This window comes from Amphibalanus amphitrite, unplaced genomic scaffold, assembly GCF_019059575.1.
Source record: "Amphibalanus amphitrite isolate SeventyFive unplaced genomic scaffold, NRLGWU_Aamphi_draft 000345F_arrow, whole genome shotgun sequence".
NCBI lineage: Eukaryota > Metazoa > Arthropoda > Thecostraca > Balanomorpha > Balanidae > Amphibalanus > Amphibalanus amphitrite.
The window spans coordinates 323602-340889 of record NW_024881840.1 but is presented as its reverse complement, the minus strand read 5'-3'; the positions used below and the strand labels follow the sequence as shown (position 1 = coordinate 340889).

Genomic DNA, 17288 nt, shown 5'->3' with positions numbered 1-17288 from the left:
GGAACATAGTCTGCCTCCGGAGGTAGATGACGCCGATGACGCATACCTCCGGGGACATCGACAGAAGAGAATCCGATTCCGTCGGCACGTGCCGCAACTAATGACCATCTTCTGTTGTCCACAAACTCCCTTCGGCTTGCCGCTCCTCGGGTGGATCGTATGTTCGTTTCCTATAGATACTGAGGTCTGCAAGATCCGGTTGGTCACTGACCACGCTGCGACGATGGAGATGGCGGCCGTGGCTGTTACTGGAGATGAATGGTACCCCAGTAAAACTGCATGAACAACGAGCGTGATCGACGAACGTCCCCTCATTCCAAAGTCCTCCTCCACTTCACTCATCCACTCAACTTTTTCCTCCACTGCACTCATCGTCATTTTCCACGACGTCTACCTCTAGCTCAGCAGCCACACCTGATCCGCCCACTACTCAACAGTAGTGCTAGCCCGACAGAACATCAGACGACTAGAGCGGTCGGCCGGGAGCTGCATGGAGCCCGCTGGACGGCACTAATGGTCAGCCCCGGAGCGTCATCGGCCGTACTGATGGTTCGCACACACGCGCAGATAGTGGAGCGCGGCCTTCCGCGCCTCAGCGACGATAGAATGGACGGGAGGATGGGACGGAACGGGAAGTATGATCGGACGAGAGACAGTAGGACGAGAAGAGGCGACAGGCTGGGACGACACCGCAGGGCAGAACGATCGCCTGCGGCGGTTGTCCGTTAGACAAGGTCTAACAAACAGCAGTTGCGATACAGACGAGCTACGTGCGTGTGCAGGGACACAGCGCCGGTGGTATCAGCCGCTGCCAGCCTGTCATCCCCTGTCAGTCGCTCTGTCGCCAATGATGACAGATGGCTGCTGACGGTCGCGTGTCAGTGCGGGCCGGGAGGACCCCAACCGTGATCTTGTGACCATCCGCTCACCCTCCTCCCTAACCATGAGGCACCGAGTCAGGAAGGGTGGGTGACCCCTGCCCCGGTCGCAGGGGTCCCGGTGAGGCGAGGTATTTAGCGGCGGCTAATTAGACGGGCTTTGATCCGTGCGGGAGGGCGACGGGGCCGGACCGGGGCAGGAGGGGGCCGGAGGGATCAAACGGACCACGTCGCGCCTGGTCGCGGCCCCACGGACGCAGGTAAACAGCTGTGGTGAGGGCCGGGAGATGACAAAGGGTTCTCCCCACTGTCCCTCAGTGCTATCAGCCGGAACTGGGGGCTGCGGGCCGCAGGACGAGGGATTGTAATTAGGTATTTCTTTTGACGAGCAGTGAGCTCATTATGATCAGAGCGAACCGAACGCCGCAGTCGTTTACTTACGGGAGGAGGAAGAAAGGTAAATATGGTAAGCATTAGACTGACATTTAAATGAACAAACGGCGCAAGGAGAGATCAATAGCGCATTCGTCTCCAGTAAAAGGAATCGCTCCCAACCGCCAGCGAGCAGGCAGACATGTGCTCTATAACTATGAGTTACTGGGTCCGCTGGGACGCGGTAAACGCTGGGACAAGATAGACGTCTCATGCCGGTATGAAATGGCCAGTCTGTGTTTTTGGCCGCGGACGAAGACTTCATGGAACTCGGCCCTGGGCCATCGCTCAGCCGGACAGTTTACGAAGTGATACCCATCTCCGAGCCGCCCCTTTAGGCCAACTGGAGACAAATTCACGCTGATTCGGACCAGTTCCGAGAACACCCGCAATGGATGAGCCATCAGTCATGAGTCGATGGCAGCTTGAGTCGAGCTGGAGATCCTGTACGACAGTCTTTTTGTGAGAGGCCCGCACCAGATTTATCCCGCCCAAATGAGGTGGTGGCTCCGGGCGGGCTTTGAATCCATGACAGACACCAAAGCCACAGGTGTAGGTAGGTATGCCCCTCCACTGCACTGAGTCAGCAAGTCGCAATGAAGTCCTCCGAATTGTGCGCCATCTGCAGTTGGCGTCATCCTGACGTCACTCTGACGTCATTGTTGCTACAGTTCGTGACCTATGAAAGCCTGACGTGACACCGTATGGGTTCCAATCACGTGCTGTTTCCACAAACCGCTGAAAATTCAGCAATTGACAACCTGAATCATCGCGCATCGGCGACCACCGTTCGTAGTTTGTGACAATGGATGGTCGCCGCCCCGTCCAGCCGCGCTCAAAGCGACCGATGACGGGTGACGTCACGGTCAGTTATCCCGCTGTCCAATCAGCGGAGTGGGTCTGATCGGCCCCGAGCTACCATGGAGCCGGAAGCGGACGATGTGGGATACGGTCCAGCCCGTGAGAACACGGCGACACAGAGCCGGCCACCGCCGCTGGCGACAGGTGAAAAACAACTGCTAACGACTGGCTGCCGGTGCTGTGGATCCTGGGAGACCTGCTTCATGGCGCTGGACAGCGAGCAGTGGACAGTGGACACTAAACAGACCAGACAGCAGCAGACACGACATTGCATTTTGAGGGCTTGCCGCGTGCATAAACGCCGTCGCGTGTCACGACTGTTGTGTCCCGTGCCCAGAGACTCAGTCCTCGGGCTCCGGCCTCAAATAACCACCGCGGACACGGTGGTCGGGAGATGATGACTCCAGAGTCCATCCACCGGTCCGCGGGAGTCACGTCCCCTCCATCAGCCGCACTGATTGGGTACACCGGCTCCAGAATGACCACACCATAAACAGCATCATAAAGCGCTTAGGCGGGGCCGAGCCGTGAGCAGCGCGGCGCCTCGCCGGAAGGGACCGACACCATCACACACGCACCGCACGGAAGCGAGCGCACATACAAATGGACGCACGCAAACACGGCACACAAACACACCGGCATTCCTACATGTAGGTCAGCCGACGCTGGCACACCTCTGGGTGGGCTGCGTACACCTTACGTCCATCACGCTCAGGTGTCGGTGTTAGATCGGAGGCGGCACGGGGGCGGCTCGGAGGCGGCGCCGTGGCGGCCCGGAGGCGTCTCGGTACTCCTCACATCCGCCGAGAGGGAGCCCGCTCTCCTGGCGCCGATGGGAGAGCGCCACTACTGGGGAGAGGAGACCTTGACCCCGGGGACCGGCGCGGCCCGTCCGGCCGGCCGTCCCACCGGCGGCCCTAATGGCCCGTATTGTGCACGCACCGGCTGTGATTAATGTCGCTGATAGCGGGCCGGCGCGGCGGCCGACTCTCCGCCGCAACAATCCGGCCGGATTAGGGGCGCACGGGACCCATCGCGATCATCTGCCGCCGTTCCCGCCGGCCCGGGACGGCGCCGGTTCCCGGGCCACAATGCGGCGACACGCGCTCACAATGCTGCCGGCTGGGCGGCCGCTGCTCCCCGTCGGCAGCCGGTTCACGGTCCGGCGGAGTGATGATGGTTTCAGATGCGGCTAAAAACACGGCTGTCCGAGGCTCCAATCAGACTACCGAGCCGAGAAGCACCAGGGAACGCGCGCTGCTCCGGTCCAGAGTACAGACAGGCAGCGGCATCGCCTGGAGCCGTTTTGACCTGGACACCGACAGGAATTCTCACATCAAGCTGCTCGCATTCTTTAGCCCCTGTATACGACCTTTCACCTCGACCGCCTCAGGGCACAGACCGTGCAGCGTTCGCTGCAGGAGCACCTGGCCCGGGCACTACCTGCGCGCCGGCAGACGAGACGCCGCACCACCGGAAACAGCCACTTCCGGTCCGTCAAAATGGCCGCAATTAGCGGTGTGACGGCGGCCGGCGGTGGCGTCCGCCGGTGTGAAGCACGGTGACTATAAATACGGTGATCTCATCTGGATTTGGTCACGTGATCATTTTCGAGCGCAGCGCACGTGCAGTTGTGGCGAGGGCACTTCCAGAAATTCTGGATCCATGCGATTTTGGAGCCAATGTAAAGTCTATGGGGAAATGGTTCATTTTTATTTGTTTTTCTTATCACACCTAAACTTTCAAGTTTTTCTCAAAGATACACCCTGATTCATGTGTAGAATTGATTGGTCTTTCATATGGTATCAATTTAAGATTTTTATCGGATAATTTCAAAAACTACTTACCATTTAAACTACAAAAAGAGGTGATTGCGGCTAAGCATTGCGACAGCCATGTCATGTCATTGGGAAATTACGATTTCTTGTGCATCTTCATTTTAACTGTTCTCGAAGCCAGTACCTACTGGATGATTCATGCGTAGAATTTGTTGAACTTTTGTCTTTTGTCACTGTTAATGCCTTTATGAAATAATTCATCAAATCATTTCGCCCCGGCCGCAAGGGCGGCGCCACCGTGGGGGCAGTGGGGGCAGACTGCCCCCACTGGCAGGAGGCCGTGGGGGCAAGACTATGTTTTTGCCCCCACAAAATTTGGCTGATGTTGAAAAGGGAACAGAAGACCGGTTGGTGCAACATTCATGATAGGCGGTTATAATAGTACGCCTGTTTTTAACGGTCCCCGTATCAAGTGCATCAGCAGAACGTTCGTTCTCCGACCGTCTGTCGCATATCTCCTATTCCCAATCATTCTCCTTATACTCATTTTCATTCACCAGTAGGCTGCCCTCGAGCTTGACCTCGAGGAGGTTGAGAGGCAGTTTGTCAAAAGTCGGCCAGAGAAGAGATTACCCTCTTTTGGGAACCCTTAGACTGAGACTGAGCTCAGGGAGGTATAACAAAATGTGATAGGTATGTATATCCGGATTACCTGGAAATGTATGTGGGTCGCCCTAATGGAGCTTATTCTGGTATATCAATCGTATGTGAGAGAATCGCACATATACGTACTACGGAAAAAAAAAACTAGATAGGCACTGACTGTTGTTTTGAGGAATACACCATTTTACATTTCAACGAACAACATAACGTTTTCACAGGTTTGTGTCTCGCAATCTAGTTTATAGTTTTATTTGCTCGCGACCTTAACCCGGCCGGGCCCGGGGGGTAATCCCATCCTCCGCAGCCCGGGGGTAGCCCCCCCCCGTCTCACTTCGTAAATAATGCAACTACGGAAACAAAAATGGTACCATACGAAAGGTACATACAAGAAGATTCTAAAGCACCTCAACTTTTTGACCTCAGGTCAATGTTCAAGGTAAGAAGTCAAGGTCAAAGGCACAAACCGACACTTCTGTAGTGGTCTCAAAGTACGTGTTCCAGAGGACGGTATGGTGCATAAAACCGGCTAAAATGGATGTTAAACGAAAGAAAAGAGTCTGGGAATTCCGATAATGTGCATAACATTCAAATTCAATGTCACGGTCATGCTCAAAATTGACCACAAACTTTGCACTTTTTCTTATATCTTGTATACTACATTCAGAGATGTTTTGAAATGTTTTGAGGCTTAGCGGACCTGTATTTGTGCTGTAGCTTACGATACAAGGCTGCTACAAGGTCAAAGTCACAAGAGAGTATCCTTACTAGAGGCTTTTTCTCTTTTTCAAGTCAGGCATAATAATTAAGACATGTTTTGCCATCCTGAGGCTCTAAATGAATGCTTAGAGCAAAATGGATGCCACAATCGTGATCAGCGGCTACGAAATCATCACAAACGACCTTGCATGTGTCAAAGTCAACCAGAAGTCATTCAAGTTCATATGAGGTCAACATAAAACTTGACCTTTTCCAAACAATATATATGTTATTCGACGCGGTCTCGACGAGACGAATGCGAAGGTACCACTGCCGTAGCTCTAGGACAATTTTTGTTGAAGTTATTTGCGGAAAAAACTAAAGACCCAGCTCGGGGTCGTTGACTTGACCTCTGACCTCAGGTCACCAAAGTTACTTAAGTATTGTTTCCTAGGTCAAATGCTACACAACCGTGCTCGTAATTTGTCTTTATCTCAAAAACTCTATTTTTGGCAGCTGGTTGAAGTTCACGTCTGTGACGCCGAAGTTTGCCGTGCAGGAGTCAAAAAAAAAAAAATCGGCCCTGAGACGTTCAAGGAGGCTAGGTCCAATTTTTTTGCTTCAAAAGATGTCAAATATATGGGGGATAAGGTACAGCAAGTTTACTCTTTCTATCCCTAAGCGTTCATGAGGTATCGCATTCGCAAATATTCGCCAGCGGGAGGCGAATAACGCCCCCCCCCCCCTTCCGGGCCCGCGAGGGTTAATGGTTAAGCTCAATACGTATGCTTGAAACCTGAAACCATAATAATTTTGAATGGCAACATCTAGGGGCAACGTGGTCATGGATTTTGCAGATCGGCGTATCAGACAACAGTCCGCGGGTCACCTCAAGCTTGCCCCCACTGGCGAAAATTCGTGGCGCCGCCACTGCCCGGCCGACATGAACGCCGCTGTGAGCCGGTTTTGGCGTCGGGGAGAGAGAGAGAGAGAGAGAGAGAGAGAGAGAGAGAGAGAGAGAGAGAGAGAGAGAGAGAGAGAGAGAGAGAGAGAGAGAGAGAGAGAGAGAGAGAGAGAGACGGGGACGGGGACGGGGACGGGGACGGGGACGGGGACGGGGACGGGGACGGGGACGGGGACGGGGACGGGGACGGGGACGGGGACGGGGACGGGGACGGGGACGGGGACGGGGACGGGGACGGGGACGGGGACGGGACGGAGAGAGAGAGAGAGAGAGAGAGAGAGAGAGAGAGAGAGAGAGAGAGAGAGAGAGAGAGAGAGAGAGAGAGAGAGAGAGAGAGAGAGAGAGAGAGAGAGAGAGAGAGAGAGAGAAGACCAGGGGTCATCGGTGAGGCGGCGTACCCGCGCGGGAGCTCCACGCCAGGTACTGGGAGCGGGCTCGCCTTTTCCTCGTAGTGACCCATCAAGGGACAGACATGGAGCGACTCGGGACTCGTCTCAGTACGGCCGCTACCCAGCCGCCCGCCGCGCCTGGCCGGGCTGCTGCTTCGCCGGCCGGGTGGCGCAGGCGGCCCTCCCGGCTCCCGCCCGTCTGGGATGCGCTCCCCAACCGCAGGGCGTCGGCGGCGCCCAAGAGGCACAAGAATAACGGCGGTGCTGCGGGCGGCTTGTGGGGTGACGGTGCCGCGCTCCTTCCCCGGCCCCTCGCCGTCCGTCCCCTCTCCCCGATGCCGTTTTCTAGCGCAGTCTGTGCTTTAAGTACAGCAAGATATTCACCCAGGCTAGATTAAGGTCACAACAACCTAGGATTAAGGGTGGCTACAGACTTCAGACTTAATGCAGACTTAACATGAAGGTATTATATATGCAACTAAATGACACACATGGTATTTGTTCTAACCTTCTCAACAGAAAGTGAACATGTCAGGACAGCACCCCTCGGTGACCATTATACTCAAGGGGTGTAGGCACTGATTCCCCAGGGGTGAAGTGATAGGAGCACAAACATGAGTCACTAGTTGGCTCTGTGTCTTTCCTCCTGCAGGAAAAAATATATGTGTGATGCCCAATGTGAGGTAACTGCATATTATAAAGCTGGAAATATTGTACAAAGTTATGACAACACAAGCAAACTATGCATGTTACTGTTCTTGTTATTGCTATATTGATATGAGACCTCACAAGACACAAAAATATGTATGGTAAAAAAGGGAGCAACAATACATTTCAAATGTAGCTTGTCATTAAAATGATCATGAATTTCACTACATCAAAAGTGAATGAAATTAAGTGATAATCAAAGACTGGAAATGAAGATCAGCATAAGTACATAATATGTCTTGTTTCCAAAGTTAAAGTATGATCCTCAATGTTGCAAAAGTTGGTTGACTTTAACAATAACTTTGAATAAAAAAACAACATATGGTAAACAGTCACACTTCAAGGAAATCGCAAGATCCATCCAACCTTTGACATGCCCTGTTTGGAATGCTGTTAACATGCTATGATCTTCACAGAATAGGTAAAATCAACTCAAAATATTACATTCTTTTATTACAAATCATATCTTCCCATGAACTTCATTATAGTGACTGCAGAGCTCATTCAGTCAATCAGAGACTGTGCAGAGACTTCATCATTCAAACAATCAGAGAATCAATGTGCAGAGACTAACAGTTTAAAATCTAGTGACATTTCACAAACATCTTTTATGCTACAAGCTTATGCTTACCAAACACTTTTTCATGACTCAAATATGGTGGTGTTTATTTTAAGTGAAAACATTCATCCAGCACTAAGCAGATTATTTCTAAGCTCCACGAAGTCCCAATTTCTGTTATATTTCGCTTGGAGTCACTTCATAGTTTGAACTCAAAGTGCCTTGTGGATTTACCTCAGTTATGTAGGTAAATCCACAAGGATTGATGGGCTTTACCTCAGTTATGTAGCTGCTCCCTCAATTTAAGTTTCTCGTTAGATTTCATTGAGGCGTTGCAAGATGGGCTGTAGCCAAATTCACTTCCCTGTTTGGCTGATGCTCATAATACCTGAACATTTTTAATTCCAATTTTTGTAGCTGTTAAGTGTTAACAATTGATGAAGGCCCAAGTACCTAGACAACAATGACGTTACAGAGGAAACCCCTGGAAGTGTTTCACGGGCGCGCTGGCGCTGCCAGCGCATTCTGTGAGCTAGCGTCAACCTCTGGTAGTGTTGGAGGTATAGGCTTGTTGATGTCTCTATGGAAATCAAAAGTGGCTGGCAAGTGTCGCGAGGCACCACCCTTATTTTTGCACAATAATGGTGTGATAACTGTTGCTGCAAGAAAATATAAGGTGAAGTGAAGACGTGAAGTAATATCAGGTCAGACATTAATATATACCCAAAAATAGCAGTGTATGGAGTACCTATATTCACATTACCAATAATATGATGCACAACAGGCCATAGAAAAACAGGTGAATGTGGAATTGTAACCCAATTTCAATATCAACATGGCACTTGGCATTAACAGTAAAACACAAAGTTTTTGATGTTAAATCAACAGAGAAAACTCCTGAACATAAACAAAATGATCAGAATGTATAATAAGGATAATAGTATAAATAAAAATCGACGAATCAGCCTATCATCGCCCTTACACATTCACCACTCCCTATTCCACGCACAGATTGTTTACCCCTTGGCTTACCCCGTGTTCGCAGTCTCCCGGACGACGAAGATTCTAAACGCCGTCCGACCAATCACGTTCAAGATCAGCGGGGCTTGGCCGCGGTTCTCGAACGTCATTGGCCAGATTACGCAGAATCTTCGTCGTCAGCGAAACTTTGAACACGGGGTAATATTTTTCGCTATGGTAACAAAAGCGCCAGAATTGACTACCAGAATTGGATCCGAAGGTCAAATGGGTCACGTGACTGTCAAGTTCAGATGGACAACACCTGGTGTGAAGAAGCGTTCCCACGAGTGCCGCCTCAAGGACGGTCGACCTGCACTCGGCTGGAAACAGCCGCAGCTGTACGGCCAGCTGCCGTCCTGCACACAGCCCAGGGGCGGCGTATGGCATACCTTTGTGAGTATGCGCTGGGGAACGCCAGGACATGCCTGGCTCCAGTGCTCCTGGGTTGGGGTCCAGCCGTTCATTCAGCCGTCCACAGGTACGTTGGATAACCAAGACGAACAACAACGCTCTTCATCAATAATATGTCCCCGCTAGTGGATTGCAGGTAATCGATAAAGGACAAAAGCAGGCCGCTATCTATTCCTCTGTGACATTCCCATCACAGGTAGGAGAAGCGTCTGACCTCTGTGAAATATAGATACGGTTCCACTGTCCGGACAGGACCGGCATTCGATATGAATACGATGCAGACGATAGACGCCTCGGCTATGAATAACGGATGATAGGGGCGAGCAAGACGTAATTAAACTGCTGGCCAGGCCAGTCAGGATATTCGGTCTGGAATGCACTCGGGTTACCTATACCTACCTACGACAGTACAAAGTGAAAAAGGGCAGATTGAAATACGCACTGGTGCCTTTGTAAGGAAGGGTTTAAGAAGTAAGAACATTCGGGAAATTGCATTATTAATTTCGTAGACTTGTGAGTTTTGTTAAGGAGAAACACGCTATGGGTCAGTACATAAACGTCATAAAGGTATCATGACGCTCCTTGAATTCAGTATAACTATTTAGATCAATGTCTTTCAAGCACTTCGCACACAAACATGTCACATAACTGATTATCTCATTATGTACGGCCAATGAGTGTTTATTTTACTTACTGACTTCTGTTCAGCAGGATGCTTCATATATTAACCCTATTAGTGGCAGGGGGGGTTGTTTTTATCCACCCCTCAGGTTTTTCGGGAATATCTCCGAAACCGCTGAAGCTACGATGCTGAAATTTTCTGACTTTTCCTAAAACTAAATTGGGCACATTCCCTGAAAATTTCAAGTTCATAACTTTACCAGGGGCGGCTCCAGAGCACTGGGAATTGGGGGTCCTATTCGTGAAGCGAGTCATTTGGGCGAAGATCACGATGCTGCACCAGTTTTACGAACAGTGAATGAAAGGTATCATGTGATAACATATACAAAGTTATTGTGCATCCTCTTTTGACACGTTTTTGCTATAATAGGCGGATCCAGGCGTCCAAAAAGGGGGTTATTTTTTACCTCCCAACATAGGTGCCCTGACACCGCCTATGCATGACCAATACAATTTTAGTCGTTCTCTCATAAGAAAATTGTAACATAACAAGACCATTGCCACCCTTTTTAGAAACAGTACCAACAAAAACCTTATTTACTATACTTTTTGTGTACCCCCAATCTCAATGATCTGTATCCGCCTATGATTTTTGAAAATGCATATTTTTAGGATCCATGTGAATTCCTGGTTCATTCTCTATTCATCGGCAAAAGTTGCGTTAAGATTGGTTCAGAAACCTGGCCGTGATAAACAGTCTAAAATGTATCTGCAATTTGCCCGTTTTTACCCCCTCTACCCCCTTATTGACATTTTTTAATTTATTTTATTTAGAAATGTAGATCTCGTTGAGCCAAATCGAATGCCGTTTGAATTTTGAAAATCGGCCCGTTAGATCTCGAGATATCAAGGGGGGGTCGTAAACAGCCCCCCCCCCTGCCACTAATATGGGGTAGCCAAGAGCCTGCCACTAAAAGGGTTAAATGAAATTACAATGGTGGGCTGAAACTCGCTACTCACAGTCCACAAGTGCATGTGGACGTGTGGGCATTAGTTTGCCGTGAGATCCGTTTGTCACTCCACAATAAACTGTCGTGGTTATAAAGCGAGTCACACGGCAATGTCGCCACTCAATGTATGACTCGTTGGTCAACAGAACAGCTCGGTGACAATTAGAGCCGTCATCGTATACATCAGTGCCCCAACGGGTGCGGCCGCTGCAAGCAGCTTTCGGCATGCCATTGCAGCGCACTTGCATGTCAACGGCGTGCAAATCTAAGAGTTTATGAAAGCGCGGGTACTCGCGTTTGGCATTATTTGTGCATGCATGTCATTGTTTATTGATATAACACATGATCCTTATGTGTGTTGAGGTGACCACTAGGTAGTGTTCTCAATTAACCTTTTCAAAATAAACGTCAACTGTTAAAAGGAAAGTCGTGTCGTTGCACTTTGAATATGCACCAAGAAGCCTGGTTCGTGTACCTAACGTTTCACGGCGGAGCACATTGCAAGTGGGCTACCGGCTAATGAATCTCGACTTCCGCCACACAATAAGCGCAATACTAAGTAGGTACACTACATGCCTAAAGCAAATTGTGAATAGTTAGAGGGTAAACAGCTCGTAGAGGCGTAGTCAATAAAGTGAAAACTGGCTTTCTATAGTCGACATGAACATTGAAGAGGGCTGGTTTCCGCACATGAAAAGTTTGCTCGAGAGTTATCTGCACCCATGAGCTATTGACAGGAAATTCGCAAAACCCCTGATCAATAGTGACAGCTACCGAACCTATGTTGAAAGCGTCTATGATTTCTTGTAGCACTTCACAGAACTGAACGGGAAATTGAGCGTCAACATATTGCCATTTTTTCAGCCCTCAATCTCCTGAATGTCTCGTTATCGACGGTATTTGTTTCCGAAACGAGCGAATGATAATGCAGCCCTCCATCGTTTTCAATTTAACCGCGTCGTTCCAAAAGCGGAGCGATGTGGTGCGCCGTGAGCGATATGGTATGAATATGTCACAACACGGTCACATTGCCTGGGTATAGTATGGCGGTTCGCACTTCCCTCACTGGGTGCGACAGCTCTCGGGTCGTGTGAACCGGGCCTTACCTCGAGCGTGGTCCGCCGCCAGCAGCAGTACGATCAGGATCCACAGGCAGCTCCCTGACAGGGCCGCCGCCCGCCGCCCCATCAGTCCTCCCACAGGGTCCGGTCAGTCCGACCACCGGCGGGCACACTGGCAATGTGACGGTCCCAGTCCGGCGCACCAGCTGTCAAACTGACGAACACGGCCCGCGCCGTGACCCGCTCTCACAGCCGTTCGTACCGCAGTACCGTAGGGATCATACGCCACAGTCCGCGGGCGAAAGACACACGTGGTTGTGGATCAGAGTTCGGCACGACTAGGCTCACCCTCACCACGCGCACGGCCGGCCGCCGACTGCCGCGCTCCACACCGGTCGCTCGCCACACCGGTGCTCGCCGCCGCCTACTGACATCTGGCGGCCAGCTATGAAACTACTTCTCGTCCGCCAAATGCTTGACGAAGTCTCGGATTACAAGACGGATTACCGATTATGTGATCCGTGACGAAGTCCCTGCTTGTGACAGCCTAGTGGTTTGTTTCAATTTTTCAAAGCAATCTGTAAGTTGTGACAAATATGCATATTTCTACCTTATGTGCTGTTAGAAAATTTGGCATAGGTACCTACACAGGTAGGTATTATAGGTACCGTAAAGTGGGGCTATTTGAGACAGTGTTTAAAATCGCTATTAAATGAAGATCGTTGGAATTTTGTGTGATATTTTTGCTCAGGGAGGTGTGGAATCGAGCAGTAAATTGCCTGAGCAAAAATTAAGCATAAATTTCAAACGGTTTTTACTTTATAACAATTTTAAATACTGTCTCAAATAGCCCCACTGTCTCAAATAGCCCCACCTTACGGTACCTTCCTATAGTAGGCACTCGAAAACTTTCGATCTATACCTACCGTTTGACGAACGCTGATTCGGCTTCAGACTGTCCTCCGGAGGCCCTGAAATGAAGACACCGATTTACAAACAGCATCACTTTCGCTAACGGTTGCGGGACTTTATTTACTTACCTACCTCATGCCTCATGGCAACGCCGTTTCCAGCTCTCAGTCAAAGCAAAGGTTGCTCTCAGGTAATGGCTCAAAATGTACTTATCTTTTTTACCTATAGGCATATAAAAACGTCGTTTTCTTCAGACAAATTTTTCTTATAAAACCTTTCCGGCAATGGCTCTTCTCCTTCTCCTGACGGCTCAAGAGGGATTGATAGCCTTGCGTTTGACTGTCCTCATATGCTATGGTTTCTTCGAGAAAAAAAAAACGGCGTTTTACACTTCATGACAAGAGGCCGAAAGTGGAACGAAATTTATTTTGAACCCCATGATGCAGATATGTAGGCGGTAGCATGTGGGACAGCGTTAGCTGCAGCAAGATATAATTTGCATGACATGCTCAAGCGCCTTCACTTTAACATGAAACGTGAATTAAGGAAATTAATCAACTTTCCAGCCGATAAATTATACTTAGTGTGAGTGTCATGGTCTTAATCTACATTACGTTCGGACCCAGGTCGTTGTGGCCGTGATATACGTATGAATGTTCTATACAGCTGCAACGGCATTTAATCATGCACTTCAGTCGAGAAGCGTCTGTGAAAAGGCAATTCAAATCCACCTTACCCTTAGTGTATATATACAGATTCCCTCTACTTCAAGATACACTACATAAATTTGCGCTTGACTGGAGGGAGGGACTTTATACAGAGCCCCCTCTACTTTTTCTGAAAGTCTTGAAATCAAATCATGTTCGGCCAATTTCGCTGCAAAACATTGGTCCGGCAATCAACTCTCGAGAGTTTAGTTTTGGAGCCAATACCGATTCATTCGTATTATTTGCCTTTTACTCGATGCTATAAGCACATTTCTTAGAGGACCTGCACCTAAGCAGTCAAAAGTGCGACCTTCGACCTGACCTATGACGTCATCGGCTGCACCTAGGTCAATGAAATTGGGTCACTTATGGTACTTCCTCGGTAGGAATATCGAGAGCCTTTGAATTTTAAAAACCGGTTGGTCACTTTTCGAGATCCTAGGGGGGACCGAATCTGCCCCCTATCTATACGGATGTCAGGGTTCCGGTATAGCCCTAAAGGACGTGGGTTAACCCGCGCATGACTGGGGGGGGGGGGGGGCTCTACAGAGCTCTCCTCCCGTTTTTCTGCAATATCTTCTAAACCGCTTGACGTATCAACACGAAACTTTCAGTACCTTCAGCAGCATAAGTTTGCATGGTGTGTCAAAAGTGGAAATAGCCGGTGCGCCGTCTGGCAACCCGGCAGCCCGCCGCCATAGGGAAATTCATGCTTTTTGTCGCTTTTTCGCTCCCTATGAGTCACTTGATCTAATTAGAGCTTAACTAGGAACGAGGCGGGTCAATTGGACGTATTCGGGAGCCGAATACGGTGTTTTGGAGCCAATACCTGGGAAACCCTGCCCGCCCAATGCGAGTTTTTAAGAGTCTGCATGCCCAAATTAACATTGAGCGCGGCCGTTTTCGGTCGGTTTTCCCCGACCTTGTGGCGAAATCGCCTTATTTATTCAACCAGGGTGGGCTAATTCGCTTAACTAGGAATGAAGCGTTGAAGAGAATTATTCAAGGAATAGAGCTGTGCAAAAATATTTTTTGTATTGTTAAAACTGTATCCGCCCTCGAACGATAAATATTGTTGACCCATCAGAAACACATCACCTGGAATGCGTTTGGACTTGGCTGGATCTAATATTAGCGAGTATCTGCTAATGCAGTTTCGTGGCTTACATAGTACGCACACAAGCATACATACTTCCTGCCCTTGGTTATTCCTCACTTGAATGAAAATTTTGCTATAATAACTATTCCAAGCAGTTAACAGGTTTTAGTGCAGTGCCAATTCGGAACCGTTCAGCGCCGCCAGTCTCCCAGGCGGCGCGTAACGGCTGCCGCCGGCCGCCGCGCCGCCGCTCTGGCAGGGTGTTTGACTTCATATCTCTGTTGCTAGAAAAGTTGTGGACCGATTTACTTGATTCTTGCATGAAAAGATCCGCTTTCAATTTATAGCAGATAACGAAAATTTGACGTCAATTGCACGACCCGCTGCCCATATTGTGGTACTGCCATCTATTGACAAGGCTGGCGAACTAAAGCCGGGCGGCTATTTCCGCTTTTGACACACCATGGACACCTTGTGTTTAACCCGCGCGGGGCTGGGGGGGGGGGGTAAATTTTACCCCCCCCCCCTCGCGAATTTTTGCAATATCTCAAAAACGGCGGCGCGCAGCACCGCCAAACTTTCAGTACCTTTCTTACATCAATTTGACACGTTCCCTGAAAATTTGAGAGAAATCCGTCGGAAATTTTTTGAGAAATTGACGTTTTAGTGACGTCATGTTCGCCATTTTAGCCTCAAAAACGGCAAAATTTCAAACGTCGCTAGCATCTTCATTTTTAAAGGAATCAAGACGTAACAAAAAGGTTATACGTAATTTTACTTTGTCTATCAAATGGCTATCTCGGTTTTTTTTGAAAATTTTGGATTTTGGCCCAAATTTTTTTCTTAAAAAAACTGACTTTTTTGGAAAAATGATTATAAAATCCAAAATTTTGAGTGTATCGAAAAAACCAGAATATATGTCAGAGAAGTGGTCTATGTGTACCTACATACCAATTTTTAGAAGAATCGGTTCAAAAATGTGGGAGTTATTCAAAATTTTATGACGTCACGACACACAAAAATTTTGAAAAATGATTTTTTTGGAAGTTCTAGACCTCGAACGGAAACGAAAATAACACCATTCGATTCGCCGTGAAAAACTGCATCAGACAGACACCTTTTTAGGCCTTAACAACCAACTTCAAAATTTGACCTCACTTGACCTGACCTTGACCTGACCTCGACCTGAAATTCATCCAGAGGTGGACCATATCACTTATTGAGTGTGTCTATTGAATTCTATGAGTAAAATGACCCATAAAACATGTGTCGCACACACCCTTTACTATATTTTGTTTTTTGGTGACCTGACCTGACCTGACCTGACCTTGACCTTGACCTTTGAATGATATTGTATGCAACGAATATTGTCTTGGTAGCCTAAGAACACGTTTTGGGCGATCAATCTCAGTCCATGACTCCATTCTTCGGCAACTACGGTGCAAGGCCGATACTGTAGAAACTAGCAATTTGTACCCTTGACCTGACCTTGACCTTGACCTCAAACTTTATATACTTTAAAGTGCATGTTTTTAGTTGTTCGTGATGAGAGCTTTCGATTGGCGTTTGAATTTTCCAAATCGGACCATTAGTTCGGGAGATATAACAGGGGGGTAAAATTTACCCCCCCCCCCAGCCCCGCGCGTTAGGCTGGAGACCCCAGCCCCGCGCGGGTTAAATCACAACATTCTAGCTACCATTGATCGGCCTGCCGATTTTGATGCAAAACATTGAACTACGGTAATCGCTTTCAAATGAGCTAAGTTTTTAGGCCATATCCAATTTATTTATGCATGAATGGACTGATTATAGGTATACCTGGCTATCAAACTGCTATCTCGGATTTTCAAAATTTTGAAAATTTGGGAAAGCATGCGCATACATTTAAGAAAAATATATTTTACTATTTTTTTAACTTCTGACTTTTTGAAAAATCCGAATATATGTGATAGAACATTCAACGATTAACTACTGTAGAAAGTTTTAGCCCAATATCTTCAAAAAATGCTGGGTTATACGAATTATAGTTAAAATTTGACAATTTTAGGTTTTTCGAATCCATTTTTCAGTACGTTTTTGATATTTTACAGCAATATACAGGGTGTCTAAAAAAAACAAGACGATAAAAATCGTTTTATTTTGAAAAGTAATTATGCTAGAAAAATAATTAAAATGTCATTCAAAAGAGAATTGTTGAAAGTTTTTTTTAAGATACGTCGGTTTTTATTGTCCGGCACGAATTACGACCATGCCACGTGCAAACATCTCGTGCCTAAAAAAGATTATTTTTTTAAGTTGACAAACTTGATCTCTTCATCCGGCGTCATTCGGCGTTATGAATCAGTTCACAGACGAGCAAAAGGCTGCCACTGGTTTGATCGATATAAATCTCCCATGCTCGTAAAAAGACTTTTCCAGTAAAAAAAAAATCATTAAAAGCCCACATCGTCATGGGTTTGCTAGCTTTGTAAAAATAATCTTTTTTGGGCACGAAATGTTTGCACGTGGCTCATAGTTCG

At 48.1% G+C, this 17288-nt stretch overlaps 1 protein-coding gene across 1 annotated transcript in view; it reads right to left on the bottom strand.

Annotated features, from left to right (window-relative positions):
- Window positions 1-12414, bottom strand: part of LOC122389151 (neural-cadherin-like) — a 145772-nt gene extending 133358 nt beyond the window's left edge. The window contains exon 1 of the mRNA XM_043380884.1: window positions 12097-12414. Coding sequence (XP_043236819.1) covers window positions 12097-12178 — 82 coding nt within the window. The 5' untranslated portion in view covers window positions 12179-12414. The remainder of the gene's footprint in view (window positions 1-12096) is intronic.
- Window positions 12415-17288: the final 4874 nt, after the last annotated feature.